Here is an 18410-nt window from a genome sequence, read left to right on the forward strand (position 1 = left end):
GCAGAATGTGTGTATAGTGCCATTAAACAAAGACAATGGGACAAAAGTGAATGCCTGAATTGGGGAGATGAAGCATTTGGTATACCTGGTACTGTGCATGGGAAGTGCACAGGAAGGTGGTGACTGAGGAGGCAGTAGCATGAACATAATCTCTGACTGGGGAGGATAACATAACTTCAGGAGAGGCAGAGGGTGTAAGGAAAAGGTACTTGCTTTGAAAAATCTTTGTGAGAAATACTTGGAGAAAGAGTATATCTCGTATTTATGGATTTGCATAAATACCTTAAGAAAGGTGTTGCAAATACATGGGGTAAATGGTAAACTACAAAATGCAGTGAGGAAGTTTTATTTATCCATCCATTCATAATAATTTCTGAATCCGTCTTGAAAGGGTCATGGTGTTACTTCATGACACCTTTTCTAGGAGGTCCAGCAGCTCCAAGGCTACACTACTTACAGTGGCATGGAAACGATGAACTCCTGTGGAATGAAAAGTTCTTTGATGAGACTGTACTTCCTATCATCAAGAGATGACAATACAGCCTCACCAAAGGTGACTTTTCACATGCAGCACAGCCACTAACAGGTATCATCATGTAATAATAGGAGTTTTTACAGGAAGAGTACAACACTTGTGCAAGTAGGAAGGGCGGAGTGAGTGGTTCCTAGTGAAGCGGGGTTTATACCAAGGATGTGTAATGTTACTTTGAAAGCATAATTTTGAAAGAACAGTGGTGGGAAAGGTACAAATATGGGTATTAGAGCCTGCAGCAGGTCTACTATATGGAAGGACATGGAAAATGAATTAGTTTCTGTCACCAAATAACACAGATCTGGTGACAGACTCCAGAGAGAAACTGGAAACTACTGACAGTTTAAGAGATTGAGAAGAATAATTTAAGAGAAATGCAAAAAGGCAAGGTAATGAGGTGCAGCGGAAGGGTAAGACAGGGTCATTTAAGTTTTGACGAGAAAGGCCTATAGAAGAAGTAAAATGATTTAATTACATGGGAGTGGCTAATACCAAGGTGAGTCTATAAGAGTAATAAGGCAGAAGAATGGGATGAAAGCCTGGGTTCCTTAAGGAGTGTGCAGAGGGAAACATCAGAGTCTGTTTGGGCAAAGATTGGCATCTTTGAAGATATGGTAGTCCTAACAGTGTTGTATGGATGCGGGTCTTGGGCCCTGAAACAAAATAAAGGGAAGATAAAAATTAAAGGTGCCTTGTAACTTACCTAATAAAACAATCAATGAGAGGAGTACACCGAACACAATACCAACAATACAGCCTGGCGTCATTGCTTCAGGAGCCACAGCACTGACTTGCTCTTGCTGGGGAGGGAGCACCCAGGCCGTACCGGCCTCCACTTCCATCATATGATCACTGGCAGCCAGATCACTTGAATCACCTCCATCCACCTTCTCACTGCGGATAAGCATGCATTACAATAGTGCTACATAAATGAGAGCAGGCCATCAAAAGACAAGCACCGATGCCAGGTATAAACCTGGTTTTATATAAAAGATAGATGCAACATACTCATGTTCATCAAATATTAGTTTAGTAATAGATTTAAGAGCTACTAAGCATATAATATTTATTGCTTAATACTTAATCTACAGAGGCACTGGAAAAAATAATACATGTCAGGGATAATGCGGATTGCACCAATGTATTCTCATGCACTCCTTTGCATCTTGTTCCACGACGTCTTTTTTTTCTCTTCTTAATGCATATGTTATATGAAAAATCCAACACTAGATAAAAATAGTTGTTTACTCATATATGAATGAATACAATCAATGGGTTCATGTTTATGATATTAATAATGTTATACTGGACGGCAAGCTAAATAATTTCTAAAAAATGAAAAATATATTTGTTACACAACTGTTCAGGTTATTGAAGTATTCTGTTGTCTATCAAAATTATATTGAACCATTACAAACCCACTCATACAACTAAGAAAAGGGACTATGAACATGCTAGCATTGCAGTACAATAACTGCTGGTCATTCATTAATATGCCACTTTTTGCAGCAGAGATCAAAAGCATATTTTGTTGAGAAACATACAGTGAACAAGTGAGAATGTTCCTTCTAAGGCTCAGTCCTCTGTTCTTAACACTACCTTGCTAACATGGGAAATGCCCTTTCATTACTCAATCAAACCACCTTACACCACATATTGTCCTCGAACATTTCATTTCCAACACATCCACTGTTCTCCGCACAGCCTTATCTACTGCCCATGCCTCGCAACAATATAAAACTATCAGGACTAATTTACTTTTAAACATAACCATTTTTACCCTTCCAGACAACATTATTTCCACACATTATTCAGCACTCCCAGAACCTTCATCAACACTATCATTCACTCCCGCTCCCATGGTTCTACTTGCTGCCATGTCTACTCCCAGGTATTCAAAACACTTTACTTCCTTCAAGTTTTCTCCATTCAAACTCATACCCTAAATAACCTGTCCCTCAACCCTGACAAATAATTAGTCAAGATCCCCTCTAAATCAAATCCATGGAAAGATTGTGCTTTCAATCTGTCGGCTGAAAACAATATGATATTTACAGTACACTGTGACTATATCACTGGTTTGCTTGCATTTACACGATCAAAAGAAAAACTGATAATTCTATAAACTGTTATGCTAATGTAACTCCACCTGCATTAGGTTGTACCACAGGTGAAAAAGTTTATTACCTTTCTCTTTTCTGATAGTAAATATAAGTACTGCACAACATACCTCTATGCAACAATACATAAAATATGGACCATGGTCCTCTAAATATTAAAATTCAAGGTTAGGACATTGCAAAAGGCATACAATTAGTACAATGATCCACAAGTACGTACTGAAAGAAAAGGATGGTCTAGCAAGATAATGACCTACAAGTAAGTACCAAGAGAGAAGGATGGTCTAGCAACATAATGACCCACAAGTAAGTACCAAGATAGAAGGATGGTCTAGCAACAAAATTGCCAATGAGCGAGTGTAAAGACAGAAGGGCGATCATACAATATTCTGACCCATAAGTAAGTAGTGAGAAAGAGGGGTGGTCCAGTAATATACCAGTATAAGTGTTACTTACCTTTGGTCCTGAGGATGACTGGGCTCCTCAGCTGGCATTTCAGGCTGAGGATACTCCTTAGAGGGCAATTCCTCCTTAGTTACATCAACATCAGGCAAGCCTCCTGAGTCAATTGGATCATTATAGGCATCAGTGTACTCTTCCCCTGGCAGAGGGGCAGTAGTGGGACTGGGCTGGGAAATGGTCTCTGGCACCTCTGGTGCCACTTCAGGAACCACTTCAGGTACAACTTCTGCAGCAGTATCTGATGTGGCTTCTGGGGTAGCCTCATGAACTTCCACTGATTCAGTTTCTAGTTGTACCTCTGATTCAACTGATTCAACATCTGGTTGTGCCTCTGTTTCAATATCTGGCTGTACCTCTGATTCAACATCTGGCTGTACCTCTGATTCAACATCTGGTTGTACCTCTGACTCAACCTCTGGTTTGGTATTAGACTCACTTTCCAATTCTTCTTCAGGATTTTCAGAACCTGCAACAATGGTAGAATTCTCCTCAGAGTCAGGGTCTACGAACACTATTGTAGCTTCTGTTTCCACATCTGCTGGAGGAACTTCCTCTACCTCCTCCTCCTGGCTTTCCAAATCTTCAGTGGGCACACTTTCTGAAGGAGCTTCCGGGGTGGGCGAGGTCAAGCTCATGATTTCTAAACCAGTATCAGCAAGGTCTAGTCCACTGTTTATGTAACCTTCCACTTTTTCTAATAACGTGGGTTCTTCAGCCTGGGTCCCTTCTGAAGAATCTTCAGGAACACCAATATAGACTCGGGACTTGCGAACGGTCTCAGCTACTGATTCTCCTGGCACCATAATCCCAGTCTCTCCTGATGAAGCCTGAGCTTCAACTTCTGGTGCTTCACTGTGAAGAGTTATACCACCAGCATCACTTCTCTCTACAATTTCTATGGGAGATGAACTACCCATAACCTCCTCTGATTCTCTCTCCACCTGACCCATTCCCTCAACATCACTAGCAGTTAATCTTACTAGTCCTTCACCTGTGTGATCTACTATTCTGTCAGGATCATGGTATACTTCCTTCAACATAGCCTCATGTACAGTATCGCCTCCATTTACATTCACTCCAGCTTCAACGTCTGAGAGACCAGTATGTTCTTCATTTTCTTCACTTCCTACATTCTCTTTATTTCCTCCATACATCACACCTGTTCCTTCCCCTGACAAAACTTTATGGCCACCATTAGCTACATCTTTAATCACTTCAAGTGTATCCTCTTCTGCCTTTTTTTGGGATATAGATGCACCATCCTCTTTAAACACATTTTCCTCCGTTTGATATTCAGAAAGGTTTTTATGGGATTCGACATTTGTCTGACTTTCTAAGAGTTCAGAATTTTCTGGGAACTCAGCATTATCTACACCTTGGAAATGATTCTTTGGTTGCTGATCCTCTGGGGTAGTGGGAGGTGTAGTCGCTGTTGGGATTGGGGGATCGTCTTCGGGAGGCTCGCCAGAGGGAGCCTGGGAAGAAGCAGTGGCCTCGCTTACTTCTTCGCTCACCTCAAAGGTGACGTGATGAACTTCGTGTGTGACCTCGACGTGGGCGGCATCATGGGCGGCGAGGGTCGGGTTGTCGCTGGGTACGGGGGAGCAGATCACCGCGCCCACCAGCAGCAGCAACGTCAACACTGTGAAATAATAAAAGGTTATACCATGGAAGTGTGGCACTGAAGACAGAAGTAAAATGATGGCCATGACAGGAATGATATCATGGCAGTGTGTATGTGTGTGATCACACTCCACCTGCATGAGGTTGTACCACATGTGAAAAGATACCTTTATTGCTGCTGTATCATTGTGTAGACAGTCTCATAAAAGATATGCTCACTCAAAGGAGTCCACATTTCCCTATTTTCCTGCTACTGGAAATAGCACATCCTTGGGGATACAGGAACCTCTGAACGGGGTCCTTTTATACACATATGACAACTAGAGACTAAGTGTAAATGAATGTGGACTTTTTTGTTTTTCCTGGCGCTACCTCACTGGAGCAGGGGGTAGTGATGCTGCTTCCTGTGGGGCAGGGTGGCACCAGGAATGGATAAGGGCATGAAAGTACAAATATGTACAGGTGTATATATGTATACATCTGTGCATGTGCGTGTGTGTATATATATACATATATATTTTGTGGGCCTGGATGTGGAAAGAGATATACATAAGTATATGTATTTAAGTAGGAGAGATGGCCATAGAGCGTTATTGGATTAAGTGTTAATTGATAGGTGTGCGAAAGAGAGACTTTTGGATGTTAATGTGCTGAGAGGTGCAACTGGAGGGATGTCTGATCATTATCTTGTGGAGGCAAAAGTGAAGATTTGTAGAGGATTTCAGAAAACAAGAGAGAATGTTGGGGTGAAGAGAGTGGTGAGAGTAAGTGAGCTTGGGAAGGAGACTTGAGTGAGGAAGTACCAGGAGAGACTGAGTACGGAATGGAAAAAGGTGAGAACAAAGGACGTAAGGGGAGTGGGGGAGGAATGGGTTGTATTTAGGGAAGCAGTGATGGATTGCACAAAAGATGCTTGTGGCATGAGAAGTGTGGGAGGTTGGCAGATTAGAAAGGGTTGTGAGTGGTTGGATGAAGAAGTAAAATTATTAGTGAAAGAGAAGAGAGAGGCATTTGGACAATTTTTGTAGGGAAATAATGCAAATGACTGGGAGATGTATAAATGAAAGAGGCAGGAGGTCAAGAGAAAGGTGCAAGAGGTGAAAAAGAGGGCAAATGAGAGTTGGGGTGAGAGAGTATCATTAAATCTTAGGGAGAATTAAAAGATGTTTTGGAAGGAGGTAAATAAAGTGCATAAGACAAGGGAGCAAATGGGAACATCAGTGAAGGGGGATAATGGGGAGGTGAAAACAAGTAGTGGTGATGTGAGAAGGAGATGGAGTGAGTATTTTGAAGGTTTGTTGAATATGTTTGATGATAGAGTGGTAGATATAGGGTGTTTTGCTCAAGGTGGTGTGCAAAGTGAGAGGGTTAGGGAGAATGATTTGGTAAACAGAGAAGAGGTAGTAAAAGCTTTGCGGGAGATGAATGCCAGCAAGGCAGCGGGTTTGGATGGTATTGCAGTGGAATCTATTAAAAAAGGGGATGACTGTATTGTTGACTGGTTGGTAAGATTATTTAATGTATGTATGACTCATGGTGAGGTGCCTGAGGATTGGCGGAATGCTTGCAAAGTGCCATTGTATAAAGGCAAAGGGGATAAAAGTGAGTGCTCAAATTACATAGGTATAAGTTTGTTGAGTATTCCTGGGAAATCATATGGGAGGGTATTGCTTGAGAGGGTGAAGGCATGTACAGAGCATTAGATTGGGGAAGAGCAGTGTGGTTTCAGAAGTGGTAGAGGATGTGTGGATCAGGTGTTTGCTTTGGAGAATGTATTAAAGAAATACTAGAAAAGCAAATGGATTTGTATGTAGCATTTATGGATCTGGAGAAGGCATATGATAGAGTTGATAGAGATGCTCTGTAGAAGGTATTAATAATATATGGCGTGGGAGGCAAGTTGTTAGAAGCAGTGAAATGTTTTTATCGAGGATGTAGGGCAAGTGTACATGTAGGAAGAGAGGAAAGTGATTGGTTCTCAGTGAATGTTGGTTTGCAGGAGGGGTGCATGATGTCTCCATGGTTGTTTAATTTGTTTATGGATGGGGTTGTTAGGGATGTGAATGCAAGAGTTTTGGAAAGAGGGGCAAGTATGCAGTCTGTTGTGGATGAGAGAGCTTGGGAAGTGAGTCAGTTGTTGTTCTGTGATAATACAGTGCTGGTGGCTGATTCGGGTGAGAAACTGCAGAAGCTGGTGACTGAGTTTGGTAAAGTGTGTGAAAGAAGAAAGTTGAGAGTAAATGTGAATAAGAGCAAGGTTATTAGGTACAGTAGGGTTGAGGGACAAGTCAATTGGGAGATAAGTTTGAATGGAGAAAAACTGGAGGAAGTGAAGTGTTTTAGATATCTGGGAGTGGATTTGGCAATGGATGGAACCATGGAAGCAGAAGTGAATCATAGGGTGGGGGAGGGGGCAAAAGTTCTGGGAGTGTTGAAGAATGTGTGGAAGTCAAGAACGTTATCTGGGAAAGCAAAAATGGGTATGTTTGAAGGAATAGCGGTTCCAACAATGATATATGGTTGCGAGGCATGGGCTATAGATAAGAGTTGTGCGCAGGAGGGTGGATGTGCTGGAAATGAGATGTTTGAGGACAATATGTGGTGTGAGGTGGTTTGATCAAGTAAGTAATGAAAGGGTAAGAGAGATGTGTGGTAATAAAAAGAATGTGGTTGAGAGAGCAGAAGAGGGTGTTTTGAAATGGTTTGGGCACATGGACAGAATAAGTGAGGAAAGATTGACAAAGAGGATATATGTGTCGGAGGTGGAGGGAACGAGGAGAAGTGGGAGACCAAATTGGAGGTGGAAAGATGGAGTGAAAAAGATTTTGAGTGATCGGGGCCTGAACATGTAGGAGGGTGAAAGGCATGCAAGGAATGGAGTGAATTGGAACGATGTGGTATACCTGGGTCAACGTGCTGTCAATGGATTGAACCAGGGTATGTGAAGCTTCTGGGGTAAACCATGGAAAGTTTTTTGGGGCCAGGATGTGGAAAGGGAGCTGTGATTTCGGTGCATTATTACATGACAGCTAGAGACTGAGTGTGAATGAATGAATGTGGCCTTTGTTGTCTTTTTCTAGCGCAACCACGCACACATGCGGGGGGAGGGGGTTGTTATTTCCTCTGACGGAGCCTTTCTGGCTGATGAAGACCACTTGTGAGGTGCACCGTCCACCACGAAAACATTAAGGAAGACTCGCTCTTCAACTTCATAAAGAGGACGGGCAAACACGACCACCTCATGACCTTCGGCCTCCCCTACGACTACAACAGCGTCACGCACTACAGCGTCAAGTCCTTCGCCAAGGACACCAAGAAGCCAACCATATCTATCAATAAGGACTTCCCTGGCTATGTGGGCCAGCGGGGACGTGGCCACCTTGAACCGCTACTACCAGTGCGAGAGCCATTACCTGGGAGACGACATCTACACAGCCATCCCCCCTTACCAGGAGTTCTACGCCGGGTTTATGGCTGACCTCCCACGTATGTCTGATCGTCTGCTGGAGTGAGATAGACAGATGAGGCCCACCACCACCCACCACATGGGACGGTGGATCTGACACTGAGGCCGCTGTCTGTATAATTTGTCATAAAATGACAAATGACACATCATCCTCACACTTACATCTATCTTATTATTATCTAATCATCGTAACATGTTTACTAATAATCCACAATTCTAATAATTCCTCCTCATCCCCAACTTCCTACAGGATCTAATCAACTAACACTGGAACGCTCTAGAACCAGATTGATATCATGAAACACTGACATTTATGGACCTGATTTTGTCATATAAACTCAGAATATAATACGATTAAGGTTGTTAGCTATTGGTCTCCATGATGAGGCCTACGGACGCTGTCCTTTCACCCCAGGATAAACAAGAGCCTCTACAGAAACCTTTTAGTTACCCATTCAAATCCCGTAAATATCTTTGTTTTCTATGATATCTCCACTTCAAAGAAAATGAATAACTATAACCCTAAACATAAGTAAAAGATATATGGGGACATTCCATTTACCTTGTAATCTATTTCTAATATTACGTGGATTTACATCCATCAGTGGTTTAGAAGCAACAGATAAGATGTTCCTCGTTATCATTACATGGCGGAAACACTTGGTAATTTACCAGTTATCAGTTGCCATCGATCAACAACGAAATTATCATGTCAAAGGCAAATGCTGTCAAGTGTACATTGTACAAATAGTGTACAGTGTACATGAGGTGTACTACTGGAGATAGCAAGTGGGAGTCGTGTGTATGATGAATAGGAAAAGAGGGTCGTACTATAAGGGTCGTATCATCGTATTGTAAGGGTCGTAACACCGTACTATAAGGGTCGTACCATCGTACTTGTAAGGGTCGTAACACCGTACTATAAGGGTCGTACCATCGTATTGTAAGGGTCGTAACACCGTACTATAAGGGTCGTACCATCGTATTGTAAGGGTCGTATCATCGTATTGTAAGGGTCGTATCATCGTATTGTAAGGGTCGTAACACCGTACTATAAGGGTCGTACCATCGTATTGTAAGGGTCGTATCATCGTATTGTAAGGGTCGTATCATCGTATTGTAAGGGTCGTAACACCGTCCTATAAGGGTCGTACCATCGTACTTGTAAGGGTCGTAACGTTCCGCCTCACGGGGTCGTCTCGCTCCCGCACCTCCGTAACAATCAGGTCCTCTTCCCTCCGCCCTAATTTTCCCTCCAATGCTAGTAAAGTTCTTCCCTCCTCCATCCAATTATCCACGCCACGCCATGAAGAATGCCAATTACTTCCCCTTCTTTTTTTTCTTCTTTTTTTCCCTACTGAAGTTCTTCCACAAATGGCGAAAGAGCTCGTGGGTAGTTTGTGCTTAAATGGCCCCGTCACACGAGGTCGTTACATTACCTAAGGCTTGTTACGTTACCTACGCTTCCGCATAACGGTTCCAATACCGTACAACAACTTCAGATCGCGTAAATATATCGAGAGACTTCAAAAAAAGGAAAAAAAAAAAGTATTTCAAATCCGCTTCGATTAAAAAGTTTACATCACTCGCGTATAACATTCACCCACCAACCAGTCACCCAGACTCGAACCTGACCAAACCTCGGCGACCATCACCCGCCAGCCACCATTACCGCCTCACTCTGACGTCATCCACTACCCCAGCACTAACCCACCCCCCCTTCCTCCCATACTGTCATGGCGTCCTCTCTCTCAAGATGGACCCAAGTTACTTTTTAATCCCAAAATATCAAGCACATCCTCTACCCTGCTACTATATATATATATATATATATATATATATATATATATATATATATATATATATATATATATATATATATATATATATTATCCCTGGGGATAGGGGAGAAAGAATACTTCCCACGTATTCCCTGCGTGTCGTAGAAGGCGACTAAAAGGGAAGGGAGCGGGGGGCTGGAAATCCTCCCCTCTCGTTTTTTTTTTTAATTTTCCAAAAGAAGGAACAGAGAAGGGGGCCAGGTGAGGATATTCCCTCAAAGGCCCAGTCCTCTGTTCTTAACGCTACCTCGCTACCGCGGGAAATGGCGAATAGTAAAAAAAAAAAAAAAAAAAAAAAAAAAAAAAAAAAAATATATATATATATGGGTCGGTCAAAAAATACTTCCCACGTATTCCCTGCGTGTCGTAGAAGGCGACTAAAAGGGGAGGGAGCGGGGGGGGGTGTGTGTGGAAATCCTCCCCTCCAATTTCCACTTTTCCAAAAGAAGGAACAGAGAAGGGGGCCAAGTGAGGATTTTCCCTCTAAGGCTGTCCTCTTACTCTTCACGCTACCTCGCTAACGCGGGAGTGCGTGAGGGTCTGTACAACCGTCTCACAGGACAGAGGGAGTGCGTGAGGGTCTGTACAACCGTCTCACAGTACAGAGGGAGGTGCGTGAGGGTCTGTACAACCGTCTCACAGGACAGAGGGGGTGCGTGAGGGTCTGTACAACCGTCTCACAGTACAGAGGGAGGTGCGTGAGGGTCTGTACAACCGTCTCACAGGACAGAGGGAGTGCGTGAGGGTCTGTACAACCGTCTCACAGGACAGAGGGAGGTGCGTGAGGGTCTGTACAACCGTCTCACAGGACAGGGGGAGGTGCGTGAGGGTCTGTACAACCGTCTCACAGGACAGAGGGGGTGCGTGAGGGTCTGTACAACCGTCTCACAGGACAGAGGGGGTGCGTGAGGGTCTGTACAACCGTCTCACAGGACAGAGGGAGGTGCGTGAGGGTCTGTACAACCGTCTCACAGGACAGAGGGGGTGCGTGAGGGTCTGTACAACCGTCTCACAGGACAGGAGGTGCGTGAGGGTCTGTACAACCGTCTCACAGGACAGAGGGGGTGCGTGAGGGTCTGTACAACCGTCTCACAGGACAGAGGGAGGTGCGTGAGGGTCTGTACAACCGTCTCACAGGACAGAGTGGGTGCGTGAGGGTCTGTTCAACCGTCTCACAGGACAGAGGGAGGTGCGTGAGGGTCTGTACAACCGTCTCACAGGACAGAGGGGGTGCGTGAGGGTCTGTACAACCGTCTCACAGGACAGAGGGAGGTGCGTGAGGGTCTGTACAACCGTCTCACAGGACAGAGGGAGGTGCGTGAGGGTCTGTACAACCGTCTCACAGGACAGAGTGGGTGCGTGAGGGTCTGTACAACCGTCTCACAGGACAGACGGAGGTGCGTGAGGGTCTGTACAACCGTCTCACAGGACAGAGGGAGGTGCGTGAGGGTCTGTACAACCGTCTCACAGGACAGAGGGGGTGCGTGAGGGTCTGTGCAACCGTCTCACAGGACACAGTGGGTGCGTGAGGGTCTGTACAACCGTCTCACAGGACAGAGGGAGTGCGTGAGGGTCTGTACAACCGTCTCACAGGACAGAGTGGGTGTGTGAGGGTCTGTACAACCGTCTCACAGGACAGAGGGAGGTGCGTGAGGGTCTGTACAACCGTCTCACAGGACAGAGGGAGGTGCGTGAGGGTCTGTACAACCGTCTCACAGGACAGAGGGGGGTGCGTGAGGGTCTGTGAGTCAGACTACAGGAAGCTGGACCTGGTCAGCGTGGCGCCAGCACCCCCCCCCCCCCCCCTCCGTCTGGGGCGATACCCCCCCCCCCCCCGCAGGTACCTGAAGGGACACACGAACGAACGAACGAACGAACGAACTCCTTCCTGACGCGACGTCTCTTGGTATAAACCATCTCACGAAACCTATAATGTGGCCTGTAGGCGGCCATCTGTCATGGGTTATATATATATATATATATATATATATATATATATATATATAGGAATGGGACAAGGATCAAATGCCTTGTTTAATCACGTTCAAAACTATGATCATTGTATTGACTGGAGTAACGCCATCTCAGTTATTAACTCTATTACCACGAGAAATACTTACGAATCTTCTATTATTGAATACACAAAGCATTATAATCTTAATATTAGTAATGGTCTATACAAAGAAGATAACTTTATTGTTGATAAGATTTGTAAAATGATAAGTTTATGAACGCTCGTTGTATATGTTGGACAATCATATGTTTACCAAATGGCGTCCTAGCTTCGTCTCTTCGATGTATATCAAGTGACTGTTATATTTCTCTCTTGTGTCTCCCCTGATGATGTGATTATGACACGAAAGTGCACTTGGCAACTTATCCTGTTTCATTTTCCCCGTGGACTCATAGGAATATCTTGATCACGCGCAATATATATATATATATATATATATATATATATATATATATATATATATATATATATATATATATATATATATAAGTCGTTTTTCTTCTCTGTTCACTAGAGTGTCATCCAATTTCTCCGGCTTACTGACCCATTTCCCTTGTGTCTTCACCCACCCCGCTCAGCCTGATGCTTCCCTCTTATCTTATCTTATCTTATCCCGGCATCATGACGGCCCGTCGCTTATCTTGGCAGACTTTGCGACACCTGGACCCGTGGCGCATGCACGTAAAAAAAAAAAAGGCTGCTTCCCGTAGTTGTTTGGAGACGACCAGCCATACGAGGAGGGACCGTTATGATCCCGGGTTATCTCCGGGTCGTGCAAGCTGCTTCCGCTATCTCTCGTTACTGATCATCCAAAATGGCGCCCGCGGCTGCGCCCGGCCATATGCCTGCTAACTGCCTCTCCCTGCTCTTCCGTCTTGAGCCACCAGGGAGGTCATGAGGACGCAACGTGGGCATCAGGAAGGAGGATATAAACTGCCGGCCATGGAGGCCACGCGCGCGCGCGCCCCGGCAGCCTCGCCTCCCTCACACAGGCAGGACACGCGCGCGCGCCACGCCGCGGCCAGACGTACGACGTTGGAAGGAGGGGGGGAGGGGGGGTTATGACGCGTCCGGAACCTTCCTTGCTCATTACGACCGAAGAACAAGGTAGTCAGGTTAGGTCAAGTGGGGTGGTTTGGTAAGGTTAAGTTAAAAGGCGTTGTTTGGTAATGTTAGGTTAAATGGGGTTGTTTGGTAACGTGGTTTGGTTAGGTTAGGTCAAGTGTGGTTGTTTGGTAAGGTTAGGTCAAGTGGGGTGGTTTGGTAAGGTGGTTTGGCTAGGCATTACGTAAAGTTCCGTTCCGTTTCATTAAGTTGGGTTCGAATTACGTTGTACGCCTCGTTAAGTTAGGTTAGGTTCAAGTTAAACGTCGTCAAGTTCGGTTCACGTGAGAGATGACTTAACAGGGTGGTTAGGGTCATTTTCACAAGGCAATAAGTCTCATTTTCACACACGTCACGTGTCATCACACTGAACAAGGACGACAGTCATTAACAACCACCTTGTTTAATGATGCAAACAACATGAAGCTTTGTTTATTCATCCCTGCAGACCTACAATGTACCTTGATCACAATAATAATAATAATAATTTTTTTTTTTTTTTTTTTTTTTTTTAATACTTTGTCGCTGTCTCCCGCGTTTGCGAGGTAGCGCAAGGAAACAGACGAAAGAAATGGCCCCCCCCCCCCCCATACACATGTACATACACACGTCCACACACGCAAATATACATACCTACACAGCTTTCCATGGTTTACCCCAGACGCTTCACATGCCTTGATTCAATCCACTGACAGCACGTCAACCCCTGTATACCACATGACTCCAATTCACTCTATTCCTTGCCCTCCTTTCACCCTCCTGCATGTTCAGGCCCCGATCACACAAAATCTTTTTCACTCCATCTTTCCACCTCCAATTTGGTCTCCCTCTTCTCCTCGTTCCCTCCACCTCCGACACATATATCCTCTTGGTCAATCTCTCCTCACTCATTCTCTCCATGTGCCCAAACCATTTCAAAACACCCTCTTCTGCTCTCTCAACCACGCTCTTTTTATTTCCACACATCTCTCTTACCCTTACGTTACTTACTCGATCAAACCACCTCACACCACACATTGTCCTCAAACATCTCATTTCCAGCACATCCATCCTCCTGCGCACATCTCTATCCATAGCCCACGCCTCGCAACCATACAACATTGTTGGAACCACTATTCCCTCAAACATACCCATTTTTGCTTTCCGAGATAATGTTCTCGACTTCCACACATTTTTCAAGGCTCCCAAAATTTTCGCCCCCTCCCCCACCCTATGATCCACTTCCGCTTCCATGGTTCCATCCGCTGACAGATCCACTCCCAGATATCTAAAACACTTCACTTCCTCCAGTTTTTCTCCATTCAAACTCACCTCCCAATTGACTTGACCCTCACCCCTACTGTACCTAATAACCTTGCTCTTATTCACATTTACTCTCAACTTTCTTCTTCCACACACTTTACCAAACTCAGTCACCAGCTTCTGCAGTTTCTCACATGAATCAGCCACCAGCGCTGTATCATCAGCGAACAACAACTGACTCACTTCCCAAGCTCTCTCATCCCCAACAGACTTCATACTTGCCCCTCTTTCCAGGACTCTTGCATTTACCTCCCTTACAACCCCATCCATAAACAAATTAAACAACCATGGAGACATCACACACCCCTGCCGCAAACCTACATTCACTGAGAACCAATCACTTTCCTCTCTTCCTACACGTACACATGCCTTACATCCTCGATAAAAACTTTTCACTGCTTCTAACAACTTGCCTCCCACACCATATATTCTTAATACCTTCCACAGAGCATCTCTATCAACTCTATCATATGCCTTCTCCAGATCCATAAATGCTACATACAAATCCATTTGCTTTTCTAAGTATAATAATAATAATAATAATAATAATATAATAATAATAATAATAATAATAATAATAATAATAATATAATAATAATAATAATAATAATAATAATAATAACAATAATAATAATAATAATAATAATAATAATAATAATAATAATAATAATAATAATAATCAAAAGTTAATCGGGTGGTTAGGCTAACTAGCAATAACCGGATAAGCTAACGAGTCACAATAGGCCGTCAGCAATTATGTGGTTATGATGATGAAATGGTGGTTTAGTGGTAACAATCTTAACCAGCAATCAGCAGGTCACCACACACAAGACAATTCCTTTTTGGTTTTCACTGTAGACAAATTACATCACCGGAAATAATGCCATGGCGATGAAAAAGGCGATATCATAACAATGGGTCAAAGTGCCTTCATATGCAAAATGGCTGAGAGTTGGAGCGTTGAAAATAATGTAGTCTTTCTTATCACGAATGTTGGCAACCAGAAGCTGTCATGCTTGTAGGGCAATGTTGACAACCCACACTTTACTATGTAATGTCCATAGCAGTATACCCCGACCCTCGACACCACATCTCTCCCCGCGGTGTGCGTTGAGCCAGAGGGAGAGGTGGAGTGGGCGTGAGGAGCTAACTTGACCCACCCTTCATAACACACAAGCTCTTCCAACTGCATTTAATATCAGTTTAAAACTGACACAGGTCATGTCAGGTCAAATTAGTAAATATGGTAGTTCGAGGGTCAATGGTTAGGTCATGTCAGGTCACATTAGTAAATAAGGTAGTTCGAGTGTTAATGGTTAAGACAACAGAACTCAACGACTGTACCGTCGTCTACGTCCAATTTGAAAAAGGGTCGTGTGGTCGTGGACACGACGTCCGTAACGACCGCTTCACAAACGACAGTACGTCGTTTCGAATCCCACTTGCTGTGATGGTGATTCGCAACGGCTCAGGAGGAAGCAGCGCGCTTCCTGGTCTGTCGCGAAGTGTATGGAGACGAGGAAGTAATGGAGGAAGGAAAGACGCGAACCCTCACACTGGACCGAGGTCAACCACTGTGACCCTCACCAGGTGTGTGTGTGTGGGGGGTCAAGTGACCACGTGATCAGTCCACAACAATGGACCACACCACCTTCTCTAACCACCGGCGTGACATGCTTTACTTATAAACTACCAAATTTAGTTAACGACCATTGTCCTCTAGTGTGTTATCACGAGAGACGACCAAGGTCTTGGTTCTCATCTGGCTCACCCAGATAACAGGGTGTACACAGTCGTCCACAAGGGTCGTACCCCAGGTACGATACAGACGAGCGGCGGTGGTACGAGACGTGTACAGAATAAAGAAGTGGCGGGAGGAGGAGAAGTGGCGGGAGGAGGCGATGTGTTGGTATATACGGAAGAGCGGGAGGCTGGCGGGCTGGGCCGGGAGGAGGAAGGAAGTTGGGTGGAGCATCCTGAACCAGAGCGGTGGGCGGGGCTTACGCCATCACCTCCTGACGTCATCCATCAAACTGCTCCCAGCTAAACTCGACCAAATATCACCGAAATTCTCCCAAGATTCGTCCACTGCCATTATTCATCGTATTCCTGTAACATTCGAGTATTTTATCAAATATAAAAATATATTTTATACAACGTTTTATAACCAGAATTATGTATATATGTATTAAAAAAAAAATATTCGGTTATATTATGGCGACATGTGGCATCTGTGCCGACCTTGAGGTAGGAAGGGGTTTCGGTAGAAACTACGTCGCTCTCGCACGACGCCTTTTACGGCCAAGTCGTCCGCCGACGACGCTCACCGGGAACAGGAAAAGACCCGAGACGACGAGTTACCTCCGGAGGCAAAGGTTACAGCACGGGATTGCTCAGGATCTCCGCGGGAGGAGCAGCACGACACGGGTCCGCCGAGTGCACGCAAAAAATAATGACAAAAATGGCGGTAACTGTGGATTCCATCCTCCTTGACTTTTCTTCCGTTCTGAGTCAGTGGTATTCAAAATCACACAAATACACACATTATACATATTATATATATATATATATATATATATATATATATATATATATATATATATATATATATATTATATCACATAAATGGAAAATACTGGGAATAAAATAGAAATGTATTATGACCACGGTGAACACGACCCTTAAATATGATGTCCTGGGCTTTAACGTGACCCTTTAGGGTCAGGTCAAAGGCTAGGCCGTCGTGCCTGAAGGTCACACTCTCATCATTATCCATGGGTTGTACTGAAGGAGTTGTAGTTATCAATTTTCACATCATCACATCTTTGTACTTAATAAAACCATCGTAGTATATCAATCGCTGGAGACGTCGTAATTAACATACGTACATGTTTTTAATGGTGATTAGTGACACGTGTGTGTGTGTGTGTGTGTGTACACAGACAGACATGGCCGTCCTTGGTGTTCACCGGCGCGTCACACAGCCACACACACACAACCAATCACAAGACTTTATCCTCCATTACCGTCACGAGAGTCCCCCCCCCTCCCCCCCCCTCCCGGTCATGTGACGCTGTGGTTGGCTGGCGGGGGTGAGGTACAGCTCTATCTTCCCGCCAACAGCCCTTGCTTTGAGGCTTGGGGGAAGGGATGATGATAAAGGGCGTGATTCTACAGTAAAGCTATGTGTTCTGCGTCCTTGTTCTACTCCACCGCTCTCAGAACCAGTCCATCTGTCGTGGCTTGAGACACAGACAAACACACACACACACACACACGTGGTGTGTGTGTTGTGTGTGTGTACCTGACGGGGTAAATGTGGCCAGGCTTGGCCGCCAGACTGCTGCTGCTGCTGGCTGTGTTCATCTCACCTTTGTCCTGGTCAGCCAGCCATCATGAACAAGTGTGTCAGGCACGCAAATGTCATTACCCCTGGTTCTCAGGACTTTATTACTCTCGTCAGTTACAATTACTACGTAAAGTTTACTAAATAATAATAATAATCATAATAATAATAATAATAAATTTACTGAATAATAATATAATAAATTAATACATAATAAAATAATAATAATAATAAAATATAATAACTATAATAATAATAATAATAATAGTAATAAAATAATAATAATAATAATAATAATAATAATAATAATAATAATAATAATAATAATAATAATAATAATAATAATAATAGTAATAATAATAATAATAATGATAATAATACTAAAAATGGTCTCTATGTGTCGGGCGGGAGGTACGATAAAGTTTCCCGAACACAATGAAGCCTAACCAGTGTGTTTCCACGGCCTGGGATCGTCAGCCATGCTCTCCCCCATCTACCATGCTGACATCCAGCAAGCTGACAGGAACTGCCAGTCAGCAGCGGCGTCCCCCACAAAGCGCCCACCCCAAGGCCAGTCACCCCAGGAAGACTGGCTGACGA

At 44.1% G+C, this 18410-nt stretch overlaps 1 protein-coding gene across 7 annotated transcripts in view; it reads right to left on the bottom strand.

The window, feature by feature from the left end:
* LOC139758980 (uncharacterized) overlaps positions 1–18410 on the bottom strand; it is an 88915-nt gene that overhangs the window by 15088 nt on the left and 55417 nt on the right. For all 7 annotated transcript variants that reach the window (XM_071680844.1, XM_071680842.1, XM_071680843.1 and 4 more), the window contains 2 exons: positions 3109–4756; positions 1236–1426 (listed from right to left, as the gene is read on the bottom strand). In XM_071680844.1, coding sequence (XP_071536945.1) covers positions 1236–1426; positions 3109–4756 — 1839 coding nt within the window. The remainder of the gene's footprint in view (positions 1–1235; positions 1427–3108; positions 4757–18410) is intronic.

Source organism: Panulirus ornatus, chromosome 32 (assembly GCF_036320965.1).
Source record: "Panulirus ornatus isolate Po-2019 chromosome 32, ASM3632096v1, whole genome shotgun sequence".
In the NCBI taxonomy this organism is placed as follows: Eukaryota; Metazoa; Arthropoda; class Malacostraca; order Decapoda; family Palinuridae; genus Panulirus; species Panulirus ornatus.